General features: G+C 37.7%; 1 protein-coding gene and 1 long non-coding RNA gene across 2 annotated transcripts in view; one reads left to right on the top strand and one right to left on the bottom strand.

Annotated features, from left to right (window-relative positions):
• Nucleotides 1-7,697, bottom strand: part of LOC107967591 (uncharacterized) — a 33,926-nt gene extending 26,229 nt beyond the window's left edge. The window contains exon 1 of the long non-coding RNA XR_001708138.2: nucleotides 7,589-7,697. This is a non-coding gene — a long non-coding RNA (uncharacterized LOC107967591). The remainder of the gene's footprint in view (nucleotides 1-7,588) is intronic.
• Nucleotides 3,831-4,288, top strand: LOC452096 (large ribosomal subunit protein uL24-like). Its single transcript, XM_063785356.1, has one exon. The coding sequence runs from the start codon at nucleotides 3,851-3,853 to the stop codon at nucleotides 4,286-4,288; it is 438 nt and encodes a 145-aa protein (XP_063641426.1). The 5' UTR covers nucleotides 3,831-3,850.
• Nucleotides 7,698-19,877: the final 12,180 nt, after the last annotated feature.

The raw sequence follows: 19,877 nt of genomic DNA, 5'->3' as shown, positions 1-19,877 counted from the left end.
AAGTGTGAGATAATTTGTTACAGCAGAAATAGGAAACTAATATAGCCATTCTAGGCCAGTCAGTTTACAACTAATCTGCCAGCTGATCCTAGATGCCTGAGCAAGCCCAGTCAATATCAGGCAGATGATAAATCATTCTATTCAATATAAATTACTATAAAATTTATAAATGGTTAGAAGACACACATTTTTGGTACATGTAAACTCTGTAAATTTGTCAAATTGGTAATTCATTAAAATTTTTAGCAAATTAACCAAAGTAAAAAAAATGCTTCAAAAACATAGTACTAATTTAAAAAAAAAGAAAAAAACATAGTATAAATAAATATTGTCATGCATTTCACTGCTGAATTGATAAAACTAAGTAGGATAGGCATAACAAATAAAAGAATTTAATGGCCACTGTTGCATTGCTTTCTATACAGTATGATTAATTAAATATAGCTGAAGCAGTTATAAAAGATGGAATAATGCAATCCAGAGAATCATACATTACGAGTACTAGTAAGGCAAAGGATATAGGATTGTGTGCATGTGCACACACTTGTGTATGTGTGTGTGTATGTTTCATGAGATGGCTGAAAAAGTCTTCAACTCCTGTTATAATATGTGCCAGTTGCCTGAAAATCTAATAATCAGTTTAGGAAACATATGGAGAAGAACAGAAAAGGAATTACCAAAAAATATATCAAGAAAAAAAGAGGAACAGGAAAGAAGAAAAGTGGACATTCAATCTCTGGAGAGATAAAACAAATACACAGGTGATTGTCAAACCATTGAGAAATAACCGTAAAACAGATTACCAGTCTAGTGACTTGGGACCCTGGACATAGTCTGTGAAGACTGAAATATAACAGCATCAGCATGAGGTAGTTTCTGGTAGTGTGAAAGCCACCCTCTCCCAAATGAAGGCAGGAAAAAATGATTTCATGAGAAGATAAATCTGCTAAGAGCTGACGAATCTTCCTTCATCATTTCATGCATAAATGTGTCCACGCACAAATACCAAATGGTAACATCTGAGTATAATATCCAAATGGGGCACAATGGCTTTGGAGTCAACAAATGTTTTAGTGGATATACTACAGCAGTTGTGATTTGTGCCCACTCATCCTTGTAGATCTTGGAATTATTCCTTTTTGTTTTTAGTGATGTCATATGACATTTGGTCTCACAATTAAATCTGAACAGATCCAAAAAATAGTTTGCTCATGTTTTTATGGAAACGTTTTTATCCGCAAATGGTTGATGTTTTTTCCCAGTATCTGTTGGAATGAAGCCTTTGATGATTTCCAGTGGGTACACTGTCAGGTATTGACAGCAAAGTTCCAGTGCTTTGTAAACTTTTCCATAAAACAATCTTCAGATATAGTTATTTAAATGTAGTCATGCCAGGGATACCAATTTACCACTTCTTATCCAAAATCAAAAAGTCTGAATGGGTAAAGGGGAGTATGATGGGGAAAGGCAAGAGTTGGGAAGCAGAGAGGAAAAATGTTATTGTATTAACATTAAGGTTCATGATACTTATAATTCTTGATATATATTTAAACATTTATATAGACTGGGCTAAAAGCATCAATAATTTTCACTCTTCAGGTGAAAAGGGTCTTAATTAGAACAATTTAGATACTGCCCAAGAACAATAATAATATATGGTACAAAGATAAAAATCTGCAGGTTATCCTGAAATAACATCTTCTAAATTGATATTACTATTTCCTTTTATTTCAGAAATGTAGCTAGGATATGAGAAACTTTCTCAAAATAGCTAGCTGTGTGACCTTAGGCAGGCAATCTAACTTCTTTGGGCCTTAATTTTAAAATAAAGAATGAACCATAGGTTCCCTTCTACTCATACCATTTTATAATTGAGTGATGACTGAATTTATTTTGATGTAACTTTTTCTCCTCATATGTTTTAAACTCACACTTACTGCTATTGTTTATGTTCTTAGAATAGTTTTAAATGAATTTTACCCAAAGATAGGAAATTGCTAATTTAGTCATGTTTTTTTTTCTCAGCATACTTTCTTAATTTCAGTTTTTTTGTTTGTTTGTTTTGTTTTGTTTTGTTTTTGAGACAGAGTTTTGCTCTTGTTGCCCAGGCTGGAGTGCAGAGTGCAATGGTGCAATCTCGGCTCACCACAACCCCCACCTCCCTGGTTCAAGCGATTCTCCTGCCTCAGCCTCCCCAGTAGCTGGGATTACAGGCATGCACCACCATGTCTGGCTAATCTGTTGAATTTTTAGTAGAGACAGGGTTTCTTCATGTTGGTCAGGCAGGTGTCGAACTCCCGAACTCAGGTGATCCGCCCGTCTCAGCCTTCCAAAGTGCTGTGATTACAGGCATGAGCCACCGTGCCTGGCCAGTTTTTATTTTCGAGTATGTTTTGGTTCATAATAAAAATTATGAATTTACCAGATTTCTTTAAAAGATTGATGATACACGATCCTTACTAAATCTTTTGTGTGACAATCTATAGATACCTACAATAATGCCTTGCACTTAAACTGTGCCCAACTAGGCAGCTCTCTCCCACCCCTACAACACTGCCCTCACCCCCCTGACATGCTCTCACCCCTCCAACGTATGCCTTCTTGAGAAAATAAGGAAGACAATGAAGAACTAAGGCACTGTATCCACTCAATTATTAAGTGTATCCTTGGCACTAGCTAGCTAAGTGAGTTGGGTCCTTCCCCAAGTTAGGTAAGTGCTTGCTACCATACACAGGAAAGAACACGCCTCTCTTGGCAATTTAATTCGTCTGAGGCAGGGCCTAAGTATCCATTTTTTAAAGCTCCCCCAGTGATTCTAATGAGCAATAAGGGTTGAGAAATGGAAAAGCTTGAGGTATGTGGCTTTTCTAAGCATTCAATCTTCCCAGCAATCTGGATATGGGAGAGATGTGAGATTGGGATGTTTCTCACTGGATCCTGGCCCCATCACAAGTCTACTGCATTTTGGGTATTCAAATCCCAAAGTACTCCTATCTCCTGTACTAGCTTGTAAGCTGCTTTCAGAGTAGGTTCCTTGCCTCATACATCACTGAATCCCTTACAGCATCTAGCACATGGCTTAACACCTTCATGCTTCATTAATCATCTTCAGGTTAAAATAGAAATGAATATTGGGAATTCTGATCTTTGCAGCCCAACTTCTGTAGGTGTTGGGATTAAGTCAACAGGGAAAAGATCAAGTTATTTTCTGTATGAAATAAATTATATTTTGACCCCTGGCCACAAAAGATCAATCACATTTTAAAAAGTACTGATGAGTCTTCAGAAACAAGGCAAAAGTTATCAGTTCTTAGGTGTCTAGAATATATTATCTTAAAAACAATTACATCATTACAGGCCCATTTTTCTTTTTCAAATAGTTGTGTGAATGTTTGCAAAGGTATAGGCATTTTTAGAATAATACTAGCAGTATTTCCATATTATTCAGCTATTACTATGTTCCTAAATGGAGAAAGTCATGCAATAAATATTGAATGCCAACTATGTGCAAGGCACTCTGCTAGGTGGTACGTATACAGCAGTGACAGGACAGCTTTTATGGAGCCTGCATTCTAACACACAACATAACTAATTATTCAATTACATTTTAAATGAGTGCTATGAAAGAAAAGTAGAGTGATTTGAATATATAACAGATCCAATTTAGCCATGGGGTCAAGAAAGTGATATTTGAGCTGACTGTTGAAGAATTCATAAGAATTAACTATGGGAAGAGAAGGGACAACATTCTGGCATAGGGACAGCAAGTGAGAAGATGCCACAGTCAAAAGGAATGTGAAGCCTGCAAGAAAAGAAAAGAAGATCGATCACCGAAGCGGGAGCCTCCAAAATGAAGTTTAATCCCTTTGTGACTTCCGACCGAAGCAAGAATCGCAAAAGGCATTTCAACGCACCTTCCCACATTCGAAGGAAGATTATGTCTTCCCTTCTTTCCAAAGAGCTGAGACAGAAGTACAACGAGCGATCCATGCCCATCCGAAAGGACGATGAAGTTCAGGTTGTACAAGGACACTATGAAGGTCAGCAAATTGGCAAAGTGGTCCAGGTTTACAGGAAGAAATATGTTATCTACATTGAATGGGTGCAGCGGGAAAAGGCTAATGGCACAACTGTCCACGTAGGCATTCACCCCAGCAAGGTGGTTATCACTAGGCTAAAACTGGACAAAGACCGCAAAAAGATCCTTGAACGGAAAGCCAAATCTCGCCAAGTAGGAAAGGAAAAGGGCAAATACAAGGAAGAAACAATTGAGAAGATGCAGGAATAATCTTATATACAAGCTTTGATTAAAACTTGAAACAAAGGAGAAAAAAAAGAAGAGCCTTATGACTAGAGCTCCGAGAGTAAAGAGTTGGTAAGAGACAACTCTGGGAAACTAGTCCATCCATCAGTAGGACTTTATTAAAGTTTTAGAATATACCTCAAGAAATAACAGGAAACCTTAAAAGCTAAGGAAGAACACAGTCTGACATATTTTTCAAACACCCTGACTACAGTGAGGCGGATAGATACAATTGGGAGTGGGGGAAAATTGAAGGGAAGAGACCATCAGGAAGGCTGTTTAAGTAATCAAGATAAAGAGATTGTATCTACAACTAGAGGGGTGACAGTGGAGATGTAGAGAAGTAGCCGGTTCAAGAAATACTTAAAGCTAAAATCAACGGGACTTGGTAATCAAGTGGACATAGGGGTGAAGGAGGAAAAGGAATAAAAGCTGATGCCCAGTCCCCTGGCTTGGACTACTAGGCAATTGCATGCTGGTGCAGTTCATACAAGGAACACATGAAAAGGTCTACCATTGAGGGAAAAGCCACAAGGACATTTAATTGATGATAATATACAGCAATGGCTCTGTTCCTGGCACTGTTCTAGGTGCAATGGATATATCAACGGTAAGTAAGATAGATAGATAAATAAGCTGATTGACAGATCGTAGCAAGTATGTGAGATAGATTCTATACATTCCCTAGTTTACTTAGGAGGAAACAGAGTCCCAGGGAGTTAAGTAAGTTGCTCAGTCACACAGTTAGTAAGTGCACAGTCCCTCAACCACTGCATTCTGCATCCTACTTGTATTGAGTTTGAGTGGATTTATCAACTAGTGGATTCATAGGTCTGGAATTAATAGAAGCCTGGATTGGAAAAATTGTTGCATAAGAGAACATAAGGTTACATTTCAGAATTAAGAACATTTCTTGATTCAATTGATCCTTGGAGACCAAACACTCTTTCTCCAGAATAAAAAATGTGAAATGGAACAGATTAATATTGGAGCTCTTCCCAAAGTATTTTCTGTTTAATTACAATGAGGACATCAATACCACAACACTTCACCTACAGCAATTTCCCCCCTTTACAGGTATGGTGTGGGCTCAAGTAAACAGATCCCAATCTCAAATTTCTCTTATAATTAGTTCTGTGCCCTTGGAAAAGTTGCTTTAGCAGTGTGAGACTCAGTTTCTTCATCTATTAAATGAGGATTTTTTTTTAAAAAAACTGCTTTTACACTTACTGTGATGATTATATGATATAACATAGATACTGGACTAGGCACTATATTTAAAAACTGTTCCCTATTATGCTATCGCTCTACATGATGAATATGTTATAACAAGGCTATCATATAATTATTTGTCTTATTTTACATTAATTGAATTACAATGCAGTTGTGATAGAACATAGGCTGAAAAGAGATAAAACAGTCTCCACTCAGCCTTCCATTTTTGGCACCTATCCAAGAGCCATAAAGCCAGAAAGGAGGATGTTCAGGAGAATGAGGAAGTGTGTGTGACTACCTTAATTCTCACACTCAAATATTAAGAGCATTTAAAATTCTTTGTGCTAAAAAACTGGATACATATTCCACCCACTTACCACCACAAAAAGAACTTAGAGCCATGAGGCCTGTACTAACTTGTACCACACCATTTTATTTGAACTCTTGCGGAAACATCAACCTTTCACGTAGGAGGAGCAAGCAGGATTTGTTAAAGAGAAAAAGCAAGAGATTCTGCAGGAACATCTTAAGTGCTTTTAAAGCAAACATTTGAATCACAGCAACAGAAGCTCACTTTTTTAAATTGAGGCTTTTCATTTTACCTTTCATTGCATGGTTATTCACCAGCATGCTGGAATTACAAAATTTTCAAGTTCTTATTTAAATGCTTGATCAGTACTATGAACCCAGTGCTGTAAGAATACAGGCTTTTAAAAAATAGAATAAATTCCTTAATATACTAAGCCTTGACAACTGCAAAGAATTTTGTTAAAATGTACTAGCATTTTCTCCATTTGAAATGGGAAACACATGGGAAAAAAAAGTGAAAGTTGAGGAACTGGAAAAACAAAAGTAGGAAAGGATTTATTCATTAAGATGAATAAATCTTAGCACAATGTCTACAGCCAGTCTGAATCATTCTTCCTTTGCATAAACATTCTGGAGTTGTAATAATGTCTCCCACCCCCAATACCAGCTTGAAAGAAAAGGAAAAGAGGTTAACTTCTATAAAGTACTGACCTTGTGGCCAGTTTCTCGTAACACCTAAACACAGATTAACAGAGTGAATTCATGTAATACTTTCTAGCGGTTTGAAAAACAATGTGTTTTATAAAGTTGAAATCAATTATATGGGTTTATATGAGCCTCCACTATTAATAAGCTTTGTATAAACTACATTTTTAAAAATTTTTTAATTTTTGATTATTATGGATACATAATAGTTATACATATTTATGGGGTACATATGATATTTAGATAAAAAGATATAATGTATAATGATCAAATTGAAGTAGTTGGGGTATCCATCACTTCAAGCATTTATCATATTTTTGTTGTTGTTAGGAGAAATAAGATCTAGTGTTCGGTGGCTTAATAGGGCAACCATAGTTAACAATAATTTACTGTACGTTTTAAAATAACTAAAAGAGTAGAATTGGAATAAACTACACTTTAAAGTAACAATACTTGCCACTAGCTGGGCAACTGAAAGTCCTGAGTTCTTGAGCAAATTTCCATTGTCTGAAACCATAGGTTTCAACCTATAAAACCTGCCAATTATGGATAGAAGGGATTTCTGCCTTCCAGACCATGAGGAAGCAGGAGAACTTAGCCCAAGAGTAACAGAAAATGGGCAGGAACCATGTGTGTAATTGATCCTTTTAGAGCTGACTTTCAGTTAATGAATTATTTCCATTAATGTGAAGCAACAGTAATAACAGCCACAGAACACGGGCCCAGGAGTGGAACCATCCAAATCACCAGTTTCCTCTCTGCAAAGTGATTGGAACTAAACCATTGATTTTTCCAACTGAGTGAACATCCAGGGGTTCTTAGATTTATCAAAGGAAGCATTATGCTACAGAGAGAAAATACAGGTCATTCTTGAGCTGTTTAATTTTAATTATAATTTTTAAATGTTTTCTATGCCAACCTTGTATTGCAGGTTATATTGTAAATGCTTCATCACCTCTCATTTCCATTAAACCATTTTCAGTAGAACAGCCAACTGCCCTTACTTCTCGATTTGCTTTCTTATGACTGCTGCCACTTCCATCCCCCAAAACTTACCAGGGAAGCACTGGCTATGGCTTTATTCCTTATGGGTTGTATTTCGAGAGCTCCTTTATCTGAAGGTCTGAAAGCCCTACCAGAAAAACATCCTTATATACTTTCTACAGAAAAGGAAAAGAGCAGTGGTGAAGCACTTAAAATATCAAACAGTGGGTATAAATCACTCAGTACCTCATCCCCTTTTTGCTGATGTAAAGTCCATAACCATGGCAACAGGGATTTAGAAATAGCAAACTATGAAAAACACTGGGTTTATTGGAGCACATGGAAGTTTTAGTTTGGTTTTCAGCCAAATCTTGAAAAAACAAATCTTTGACTAATACCTACATGCTATTTTTATCACTTTTGAGAAGTAATGTTTAAATTATGGATTAAGGGGAAATCGTTTTTTTCCACTTAATAAAGATAATCAAAAACATCATAAGCTAATATTGCAGGTAGGGAACGTTAAAAGGCTCTCCTTGTTTGTCCCCCAGTCTTCTAACTCTAGTCTCCCTAACGTAGGTGTTTGACAACAAAATAATATCAATTATCTGTCCTGATTTGTAGATTTCGTTGCAGGTTGAACTCTGGTTTTTTAATTGATATCTCTCTCCAACATAAAATTTTCAGACTTTTTTTATTCACAGACAAAAGAAGTTTTCCTTAGATATGAAGAGAGGCCTAATGATCATTTAGTCTATAAATTAGATGCTTCCCTATGTTTATTAAGCTCCTTCTTTAATAAGCAGTAAATTGTAAAGCTCAAGGATTCAGCTTCAAAGATAGTATACTAGAGGAAGAAAGGGTCTGTGATCAGGAAGGTATGAGTGTGATGAGACTAGAACCCATTAGGGGCTGACATCTGTCCCCACTCATCATTCCCATCTTCATTTACTCATCCTTCAAGGCCTCACTCAAAACACATCTCTTCTATGAATCCCTCCAGGTTTACACTTTGCAGTTGATCCTCATCATTCACAGATTCAGTATGTGCGAATTCACCTAGCAGCTAACGTTCATTTGTAACCCCAAAATCAATACTCACTATGCTTCTGAGGTTATTCACAGAAATGTGCACAATGGCACGTTCTTAGCTGAAGTCAAACAAGGCAACATTGCCTTCTTGTTTTAGCTCTCATATTATAAACAAGTACCCTTTTTGTGATCTATGTAATGGCATGTTTTTTGCATGTTTGTCCTTTTCTTGGTGATTTTGTTGTTTAAAGGAAGCCCAAAGCACAGTGCAGAAGTGCCGTCTAATGATCCTGAGCACAAGGAGGCTGTAATGTGCCTTACAGGGAAAATATGTGTTCGATAAACTCCAGACATGAGTTGCGGTGCTGCTGGCTGTGAGTGCAATGTTAACGAATCTACAATGTATATTAAATATGGTGTTTTTAAACAGAAATACACATAGAACAAGGTTATTAATTGATCAGTTGATCAGTTGACAAAAATGTTGTAATCAGAGGATCACAGGAACCTAACCCTGCATTTCCCCTAGGAGCAATGCTTAATTGCTGAAGCAATTAGCTTCAGTATTCCCTAATTCACTGATTCTGACAACTTTGTAGAACAGAACTACTGAAAATAACAAGAATCAACTGTGGCTTAAACTCAGATTGCTCTCATTTAAAACTTGTCTCTAACTCCTAATTAGCCCCTTATTATACACAGCTTTATATTCTAACTGTTGGTATTACACTGCCTAGGTCTTTGTTATGTGCTTTTTTTTTTTTTTTTTTTTTGGTGAAACAGAGTCTCGCTGTGTCACCCAGGCTGGAGTGCAGAGGTGCCATCACGGCTCACTGCAACCTCCGCCTCCCAGTTGAAGCGATTCTCCTGCCCCAGCCTCCTAAGTAGTGGGGATTACAGACACCCACCACTATGCCCAGATAATTTTTGTATTTTTAGTATAGACAGTGTTTTGCCATGTTGGCCAGACTGTCTCAAACTCCTGACCTCAAATGATCCTCCTGCCTCAGCCTCCCAAAGTGCTGGGATTACAGGCATGAGCCCCCATGCTCAGCCTGTTATGTGCTTTTTTTATAAATAATAAAATAATAATAATACCAGCTCTTGATGATGGAGCTCCCACTATGTCAGGGTACTGACAGCTTTACAAACATGCCGTTTGTGGGTGATTCATCTCCCAAATTAAATGGCAAGCTCCTTTTCTTCAGGGACCTCATCATTTTTAATGCATAATATTGTTTAGCACAGAGGCAGGACCATAAAACTTGCTGAAAAATTGAGGTGGTTTTGTTTTCATTCTTGTCACACATTTCATTAGGTATTTTTGAAACGTGACATTGTCCAAGTAAATTTTCTATCGTGGTTAATGATGAAACTGATAATCGTATTTTTCATCCCTATTATGTATTGACCACTTATGATTTTTAAACAGTGTTTAGTGCTTTATATACAGAATCTCATTTTAATCATTAAAACCACACTATTAAAAAACTAATACACAGAGAATTTAAATAGCTTTCTAAAGTCATAGCTCCTGAGGGATAAAATTGGACTTCAATGCAGAGGTTCTTACCCGTTTCAGGTAAAGGCCCTTTTAAAATAAAAAATTTCTTAAATTTCCTGTAAAAGCCCAGTTATAATAATAATTAAAACTTAAAAGTGCTTACTCTGGGCCAAGTGCTATCTTAGCAACTTTCAGAGATCAATTTATTTAATCTTCACAACAGCTTATAAAATCAATATTATTATCTTCCTTTTACAGGTAAAGACCCTGAACCCTGAAAAATTGAAGTCTGCTCAAGGTCACACAGCTAGACAGTAAGTTGCCAAGCCAGGATTCAAACACAAAATACTCTGTCTCCAGAATCTGGCCCTTAACCATTTCACAACACTGCTTTCAACCCATGGATATACGTTCTGACTCTGTTACCATATAATGACAAAAATAAACTAAATTTATTAAATATATTAGGTAAATTTACATCTCATTTACCATAAAAGCAGCCATGTATGTTTGAAATATCAGAGTAAGTGAATATGAGAGAGTTGTTTATTCTACAGACTATGGTCACTGAACCCGTGATTAAACACGGTTTGGGTCCCTCTACCATTGGCAGAGATGTGCTTCCAACTGAAATAACTTCCCAGCATCAGAACCGCTGGCACGGTTATTGCCACTTTCATAATTCTGAGGTTAGAGAGGCCCAAACTGTACTCAACTCCATCATTTACTGCTATAGGATGCTAGGCAACTAGCTCACCTTCTGAAGTCTCATTTTTCCATCCCTCTCTTCAAAATGATATAATACTATCCAGCTCATAGACTTGTTGTGAGAAATAAGATGAACTATATAAAGAACCCAGCACAACAAATAGTAAACAATCAATAAACATAAGTTCTGACCCCAAGAGACACTTACTTGTCCTCCACCAGATTAGGGCACTTGGAGATCAAGATTAACTCAAATCAAAGAGAAGCTCACCCTTTGAACCCTGAGATTTGGACTGCTAGCAACTGACGTATTTCCACAGGAACAGCTCCTGCCCAACTAGAGAAAGAAAGCACTACCCAGAAAACCAGGACCAATAACCCAATGAAGTAGCATATTGTGGTGGTTAACCATCTAATTTTGGAGTTGAAACAGCTGAGTTTTCATCCAAGCCATGATTCTAGCTGCTTTATGGCCTTCTGTAAATTACATAATTGATCTAATCCTTGTGTTGGTTTTTTTTTTTTTTTGCCTGTAAAACAGAGTTCCTGTAATGATTATCAAGCTAATATTTCTACAATCCTGGAACATGGTAGGTGATCATGTTGAGGAACAGGGGCTGTGTGTCAGCCATTGTCTGTATTCTGTCCACTTTCACCTTCAACAGGGAGCTAGGTTCCCCCTTTGCACCTACAACCACATGCACCTGAATCCCCCACCTCTCTCAGGACTGTTGGATGATAGGATGTCCACAGGTGATCCAGGCTTGAGGAAATCAGCACTCTGTGTCCCTTCCCCATCTGTTCCTGGTCCTCACCTACCATGAGAACTCCTTCTTCCCCTTCCTATCTTTATAATTCCACTCCCTTCACACCTCCCTCTCTCCAGCTTCTTCTGCATGCCTCTACTCCCTTCCCCCCACCTCAAGTCTAATTTTTGGATGTGAAATTATGATCTTTAAAAAGGCAGCAAAATCTTTCTGTCCCACACTTAGGCTAGAGATTTCTTTGAGCATTTGTTTCTGCTTCCACTGCAAACTAAGGGTATTCCTAGGGTACCAATAAGAAACTAAAGAAGATCAATTAACAGGAAACAAACATATATATCCCTACCTCCCACATATATGTATAGCTATAGGGTAAACGCGTCTAATAGCAATATCTTAAGCATACCCTGAGAATGACCATGTATGGCAGATGCACCTGAATGTGTTCTAAGCTAAGGGATCCGTGAGTGGCCAACCCAGAGGTTCCTTCTTTGTCTGTGAGGAACATCTGAGCCCCAGCCCATCCTGTAAAACACCAGCCATACAGCAATTCGAGGCCCGTGTTTTGGGTTGCATTAAGGTTGCCAGGTGAAGGTTGTTAGGGAAAGAGTGCTAAGTGAAAATGCTGTATGATCTGTAAGCAGTTGCAGTTCTTCTGCCCAGACTGCCACCACTGGACTGTCTCCACTGTATGAAAGTCTCCAATAAAATCCCATGACTCATTTGCTGGCTCTGGGTCTCTTCTTCTGTCTGTTGAACCTGGTGCCATCTCCACTGGAGTCAACAGGATTTTGGCATGACAATATCTAATCACATATATTCTATAAGAGCCTGCTACATGCTGGCTGCAATTCTAAATGCTGGGATATAGTCCCCACCTTCAAAGAGCTTATATTCTCTTTTGTCTTTTTCTTTTTTTCTTTTTTAAGAGACAGGGTCTTATTCTGTTCACCCAGGCTGGAGTGCAGTGGTGTAATCACAGCTCACTGCAGCCTTGAATTTCTGGGCACAAGCGATCCTCCTGCCTCAGCCTTCCAAGTAGCTAGGACTACAGGCATGTGCCATCACACCCAGCTAATTTAAAAAAAAAAAAAATTGTAGAGACGTGTTCTGGCGATGTTGCCTAGACTGGTCTTGAACTCCTGGCCTCAAGCAATCCTCCTTTGTCGGCCTCCCAAAGTGTTGGGATTAAAGGTATGAGTCACCAAACCCACAAAGAATAGACGGTAAACAAGGAAACAATTTAATGTATTTATTTAAATGTTTGTTGTTCCTCGTTCCTCTTCCCTACAAGAATAAATAATGTAATGTGTAGATAATATACAAGTTACTTTTATAGAGATTAATATGACCATTTCCCCTAACAAAAAAAAAAGCTAATACTTATATAGTGCTAACTGCAGTGCTCAGCAGTGTTTTAAGTACTTTATATGCATTAATTAACTGAGGATTCGCAATGACTCCCTGAAGTAGATATTCTCCCCAACTTACAGATGAGTAAACTGAAGTATAGAGTTTATAAGACTTGCCCATGGGATGGAATAGATCATGTTCACTAGATCTATGGCTAGATACTCTGCACCTGGATTTGTGTTAATATGTTCCCATTGAGATACCACTTCCAGCAAAGCGACAGAAACTGGAGCTACTTCTTGGTCGGGTTTGTGGGAATTCAGAATCATCTTCCAGGATCCATCTGATTTTTGTAGGGCTCAGACTCATGATTTAAATGAAGACATGATGGAGACCATGATCTCTGCATCTTTTGAGTCTTTAAGAATGGCCTTTATCTCTGCCATCCTCTCCCCTTGATTCTTCAATATTATTTTATATTTATTATTTGGCTAGGGTGGAGGTGTGATTTCATAGGCTTCCAAGTGGCCTTCCTCATGATGATAGAGCTTACTGCACAGGTCAAGGATCAATGTGTGCCTTCTGCCGATTTTCAAGTATGTGCAATCCAGTTATACATTTAAGTATCAGGGAAATTACTAGCAAGTGGGTTTATGGATATAGCTGATTCATTGTGAGTTGAATCTGAGCCACAATTGCATTTGTTAACTGCTCCCTATATACTCCACTCCAACAGGGAGCCCAGGATAATTCTTTAGGTCCTTAAGTATCAATGTCAACTCAGACCCATATTTAATAATTCAGAAACCCTCAAAATGTTTTGAGTGTTCTCCTTTTACCAGTATAGAGTTATTACCCAACTACGTGGCCATAGGTCTTTTCAGGGATAAATTGGAAGAAACTTTACTGAATACACTTGCTATAGGGTATAGAATCCATTCTTGTAAAGGACCCTGACTCTCCTTCAGTCAAGGGGTTGCAGATATGCAAATTGGGTCAGGTTCAGAAATCGACTTTTTGTTGGGGCAGCTGTTTTCTGTCCTTAGACCACTTATCCTTGATTGTATAGATCGGGAAATGCCCCTGTTGGAATGTCTACCTGTCTTTCCCCTTAGGATGCCCTATCCTATTAGTCATCTCCATAGTTCTTCATGAGCCTGGATCCCATGGTTGCCATTCCAAAAACTTGTTGCTCATTATGATAATTAATCCTATCTTGCATCTGGCAGTTAAGTGATACCACCTGGCCTCTACTAGTTTGGTATTTTCTCATGCCAACTGCTATCAGTGAGATAGAACAGCATCTCCTGGAGTAAAGAAGAGAACCACCGGCCGGGCCCGGTGGCTCAAGCCTGTAATCCCAGCACTTTGGGAGGCTGAGGCGGGTGGATCACGAGGTCAGGAGATCGAGACCATCCTGGCAAACATGGTGTAAACCTCGTCTCTACTAAATATACAAAAAAAAATTAGCAGGGCGTTGTGGCGGGCGCCTGTAGTCCCAGATACTCGGGAGGCTGAAACAGGAGAATGGCGTGAACCCAGGGGGCTGAGCTTGCAGTGAGCCAAGATCGCGCCATTTGCACTCCAGCCTGGGGGAGAGAGCGAGACTCCGTCTCAAAAAAAAAAAAAAAAAAAAGAAGAGAACCACCAATGCGCTTCTCAATGGCGTGGGTGCCCCCTTCACTAGCACATTTCTCATCCCGTTGGTAAACACAAAGATGTTTCTGCAGAAAAATGTCAGCTGGTGTGTTTTCCAGCCCTATTTAGTGTCATTCCCTATGATATGCTTACTTACCTAAGCCTTTTGATCTCCACTTCATGTTCTGCCATGGTAGTTCTGAGGTTTCTACTTCACTTGGTGTTGACCATCGCTTTTTCTAAGAAAACAGTGTTTGGCATAATCTCCTTGGGTTCTTGCCAAGGTATAAAATCCAGTATCACAGAAGGGTGATCCCATATAATAAAACCTTAAATGTTCTTTCCCTGCTTTTCTAGCATTTATGCACTACTGATGATCATGTGACTAGTGTTTGTCTCTTGCTACTTAGCTCTTTTCCTCCCTTAGCAGGCCCAGTACTTTCCCAGCTGCAATATGTTTTAAGTCGATTCTAGTTATCAGTTTGGAGGTCAGGAGGGAGGTGAGGATTGACTGGGGGAGGCGAGGAGAGCTTAACATGTTACATGGGCAGAGACTTCATTATCGTCTAGTTGGGCAGGGGACAAAAGTCAGGGGGGAGGAGAACAGTTTCTAACAAAGAAAAGTGAGCCACTTCTGCAGGACCACAGGGTTCAAGATGATCTGGGGTTTCAAGAATTTCAAGTGCATCAACTCAAATGTCCCAATCGTGTGTCTCAGCGTCTCATTCCTTCCCAACCAGAGCCCTAACTTTGGCATCACAGACTTGCTGGAGGGAGTTTATGATGGAAATGTAGATTGTAACCATACTACTATTGGCCTTGTAGATCACAATCAAAACTTTTAACTCAGTTCTAAGAGCAATAGGAAACTGTCAAATGGTTTTATTTGGGGAGGGAGGGAGACTGTTTTCATTTTTCTTTAATTTTTACATATTTAGGGAGTACAAGTGCAGATTTCTTACATCCGTATATTGCATCATGGTGAAGTCTGGGCTTTTTTTTTATTTTTTATTTTTTTTTGCGACGGAGTCTCACTTTGTCGCCCGGGCTGGAGTGCAGGGGCATAATCTCGGCTCACTGCAACCTCTGCCTCCCGGGTTCAAATGATTCTCCTGCCTCAGCCTCCTGAGGATCTGGTACTACAGGTGTGTGCCACCACGCTCGGCTAATTATTTGTATTTTGTTGTAGAGACGGGGTTTCACCGTGTTAGCCAGGATGGTCTCAATCTCCTGACCTCGTGATCGGCCCGCCTCGGCCTCCCAAAGTGCTGGGATTATAGGCATGAGCCACCACGCACGGCAGAAGTCTGGGCTTTTAGCGTAACTATCACCTGAACAGTGAACATTGTACCCAATAAGTAATCCTTCAACCGTCACCCCCTTCCCACCCTCCTACCCTTTGTAGTCTCTAATGTCTATTATATTCTGTAAGTTCATGTGGAACCATTGTCTAGCTCGCACTTATAAGTGAGAATATGTGGTATTTGTCTGTCTCTGAGTTGTTTCACTTAAAATAATAGCCTCCAGTTCCATCCATATTGTTGCAAAAGATATGACTATTCTTTTTTTAAAATGGCTGAGTAGTATTTCATTGTATGTATATATATATGACATTTTCTTTATCCAATCATCCACTGATAGACACTTGGGTTGACTCCTTATCTTTGCTATTGTGAATAGTGCTGTAATAAGCATTATGAGTGCAGATATCTTTTTTATATAATGAATTATTTCCCTTTTGGTATATAACCAGTAGCGGGATTGCTATTTTTAGTTCTTTGAGAAATCTCCATACTGTTTTCCATAAAGGTTATACTAATTTACATCCCCACCAACAGTATATAAGCATTACTTTCTCCAACATCTGGCTGGTTTTAGATATTTTAATAATAAAAAATAAAATCCTGACTAATATAAGATGATCTCATTGTGGTTTTCATTTCCATTTCTCTGATTAGTGATGTTGAGTATTCTTTCATATGATTGTTGGCTGTGTGTATGCCTTCTGAAAACTGTTAATGTCCTTTGCCCACTTTTTTCCCTGTCGAATTGATACTTGTAGATTCTGCATATTAGCTCTTTGTCAGATACATAGTTTCCAAATATTTTTTCTCATTCTGTAGTTGTCTGCTTACTCTGTTAATTGTTTCTTTTGCTGTGCAGAAGCTTTTTAGTTTAAGTCCCATTTGTCTATTTTTGTTTTTATCATGTTTAACTTCTGAGAACTTGGTCATAAATTATTTGCCTAAGCCAAAGTCCAGAAGAGTTTTTCCTTGGTTTTCCTCTAGTATTTTTATAGTTTCAGGTTTTATGTTTAGTTCTTTTATCCATCTTGAGTTGATTTTTATATACGGTGAGAGATAGGGGACCAGTTTCATTCTCCTTCATATGGCAAATGAATTTTCCTAGCACCATTTATTGAAAAGGGAGTCCTTTCCCCAGTGTATATTCTTGTTGACTTTGCAGAGATGAATTGGCTCCAGATATGCATCTTTATTTCTGGGTTCTGTATTCCATTCCACTGATCTATATTTCTATTTTTATACCAGTACCGTGCTGTTCTGGTTATTATAGCCTTGTAGTATAATTTGAAGTCAGGAAATGTGATGTCTCCAGCTTTGTTCTTTTTGCTTAGGATTGCTTAGGCTATTCAGGCTCCTTTTTTATACCATGTGAATTTTAGAATTGTTTTTTCTAATTCTGTGAAAAATGACATTGGTATTTTGATAAAAATTGCATTGAATCTGTAGATTGCTTTTGGAAGCATGGTCATGTTAACAATATTAGTTCTTCCAATCCATAAGCATGGGATGTTTTTCCACTGGTTTGCATCATTTACAATTTATTTCATCAGTGTTTTGTAGGGTTCCTTGTAGAGATCTTTTACCCTCCTGGTTAAATATATTCCTACATGTTTTTATTTATTTATTGTAGCTATTGCAATGGGATTTCCTTCTTGATTTGTCCTTGGCTAGATTGTTATTGACATATAGAAGCACTACTCATTTCTGTATGTTAATTTTGTATCCTGAAACTTTATTGAATTCATTTATCAAATCTAAGTTTTTTGGTGGAGTCTTTCAGGTTTCCTAGATATAAGATTATATCAGTGAACAGAGATAATTTGACATCCTTTTATTCAATTTGGATGACTTTTATTTCTTTCTCTTGTCTGATTGCTCTGGCTAAGAATTCTAGTACTACGTTGAATAGGACTGGTGTAGGCACTCTTGTTCCAGTTCTTGGAATGCTTTCAACTTTTCCCCATTAAGTATGATGTTGGCTGTGAGTTTGTCACATATGGCCTTTATTATTTTGAGATATGTTCCTTATATGCCTACTTTGTTGAGAATTTTTATCATGAAGGAATGCTGAATTTTATTGAGGGCCTTTTTTCTATCTATTGAGATGATCATATGGTTTTTTAAAAATTCTATTTGTAATGTATCAAGTTTATTGATTTGCATGTATCAAACCATTCTTATATCCCTGGGATAAATTTCACCTGATTATGTTGTGTTATCTTTTTGCTGTGCCAATATTTTGTTGAGGATTTTTGCATCTATGTTTGTCAGGGATATTAGTCTATAATTTTCTCTTTTTGAAAACTGTTGAATAGTTTTAAACAAGGGATAGGAGTGGATCTTTCTAACTAGGGCTACAGTATGAGTAATAAATTGGAGACAGCCAGAGTAGCTGAAGATAGAGCAATTAAGAAATCCTAACATAAACCCAGGATGTGGGTGATGCCAGCTTAAGCTAGGGTATTGACATTAATATAGAGAAAAAAATAACAGTTTTAAGAGATATTTAGCAGCTAAGATTTGCAAGACTTGATGAGGACTGCTTGTAGGAAGTAAGGGAAGAGAAGTGAGCCAAGAATGATGCTGAGATTTCTGGCTTGCCCAACTGATAAAGGAGGTTGTCATTCCAAATATGAAACAATAGAAAAAGACTGATAGGAGAAAGGAGAGAGATTATGTGTTTATTCTTAGACAGATTAATTTTAAGTTGTGTTTGAGAAGTAACAAATTGTCCATTAGATAAACATGTTTAGAGCACAGAGGACTGATCTGAGCTGGAAATGAAAATTTGAGCACCATCTGCTTACTGATAGTAGTATACGACATGGGCATTAAAACAAAATGTAGACTGAGAGGAGGAGAAAGCCGGGAGCAAGTCTTAAGGAACTCCACAACTTGTTAACCTATAGAATAAAACGAACTGCAAAGAGACAGAAATAACCAGAGGAAAAAAGAAGAAAACCAGGAATTTGTTCAGGCCCTGAAACTATGAAAATAAAATATTCTAGAAAGAAGAATCAACCGTATCGAATTTGCTAAAAGATCTAGTAAGGTAATAACTGAATATATCCTTTAGATTAGAGACATGTACCACACTGATGATTATAATGATTGCTGATTTTGGTGGAGTTACAGAACGGAAGCCAGATTAAAGTAGGTTAAGAAGTAGATGGACCACAAAGAAATGCCACTTCATATCCGCTAGGATGGCTAATATCAAAAGACAAACAATAATTTGTGTTGACAAAAATGCAGAGAAATTGGAAGCCTTATGCATTGCTGGTGGGATTGTAAAACATTGCAACCGCTTTGAAAAATGGTTTGGTAGTTCTTCAAAATGTTAGTTTTCATGTGACTCAGCAATTTGGTAGTTCTTCAAAATTTTAGTTGTCATATGACTCAGCAATTCTACTCCTAGGAATATACCCAAGATAAATGAACACATATGTCCACACAAAAACTTGTACATGAATTTTCATAGAAAGATTATTATTAATAGCTGAAACCAACTCAAATATTCACCAACTGATAAGTAAACAAAATGTAGTATGTCCATACAATGGAATATTTTTCAGCCATATAAAGAAATGAGTACTGATTCATACAACAATATGAATGAACTTGAAAACGTAATTCCAAGAAATCAGACACAAAAGACTACATAGTATATGATTTCATTTCCTTAACATGTCCAGAATAGGCAAATTCATAGAGACAGAAAGTTTATTAGTGGTTTCCGGGGCCTAGTGGGTGAGGGGAATGACAGCTAATTGATACAGGGCTTCTATCTGGGGTGATGAAAATGTTCTAAAATAGATTGTGGTGATGGCTGCACAGCTCTGTGAATATATGAAAAATATTGAATATCATACCTTAAAATGTGAATCTTATGCCATGTGAATTATCTCAGCAAAGATGTTTAATTAAAATTAATTAAAAGTCCTACTTTCTAAATCAATAAATGGTTTAAAAATCTTCTTTGTAAAAAAGAGTCAAGAGGTAACAATTGCCTATGAAGAGTATGAGAGACAGGGTAACAGTTGAAGAGTAGTAAAAAG

The sequence above is a fragment of the Pan troglodytes genome, chromosome 10 (genome assembly GCF_028858775.2).
Source record: "Pan troglodytes isolate AG18354 chromosome 10, NHGRI_mPanTro3-v2.0_pri, whole genome shotgun sequence".
Lineage (NCBI taxonomy): Eukaryota > Metazoa > Chordata > Mammalia > Primates > Hominidae > Pan > Pan troglodytes.
This window is presented reverse-complemented; position numbering and strand designations above follow the sequence as displayed.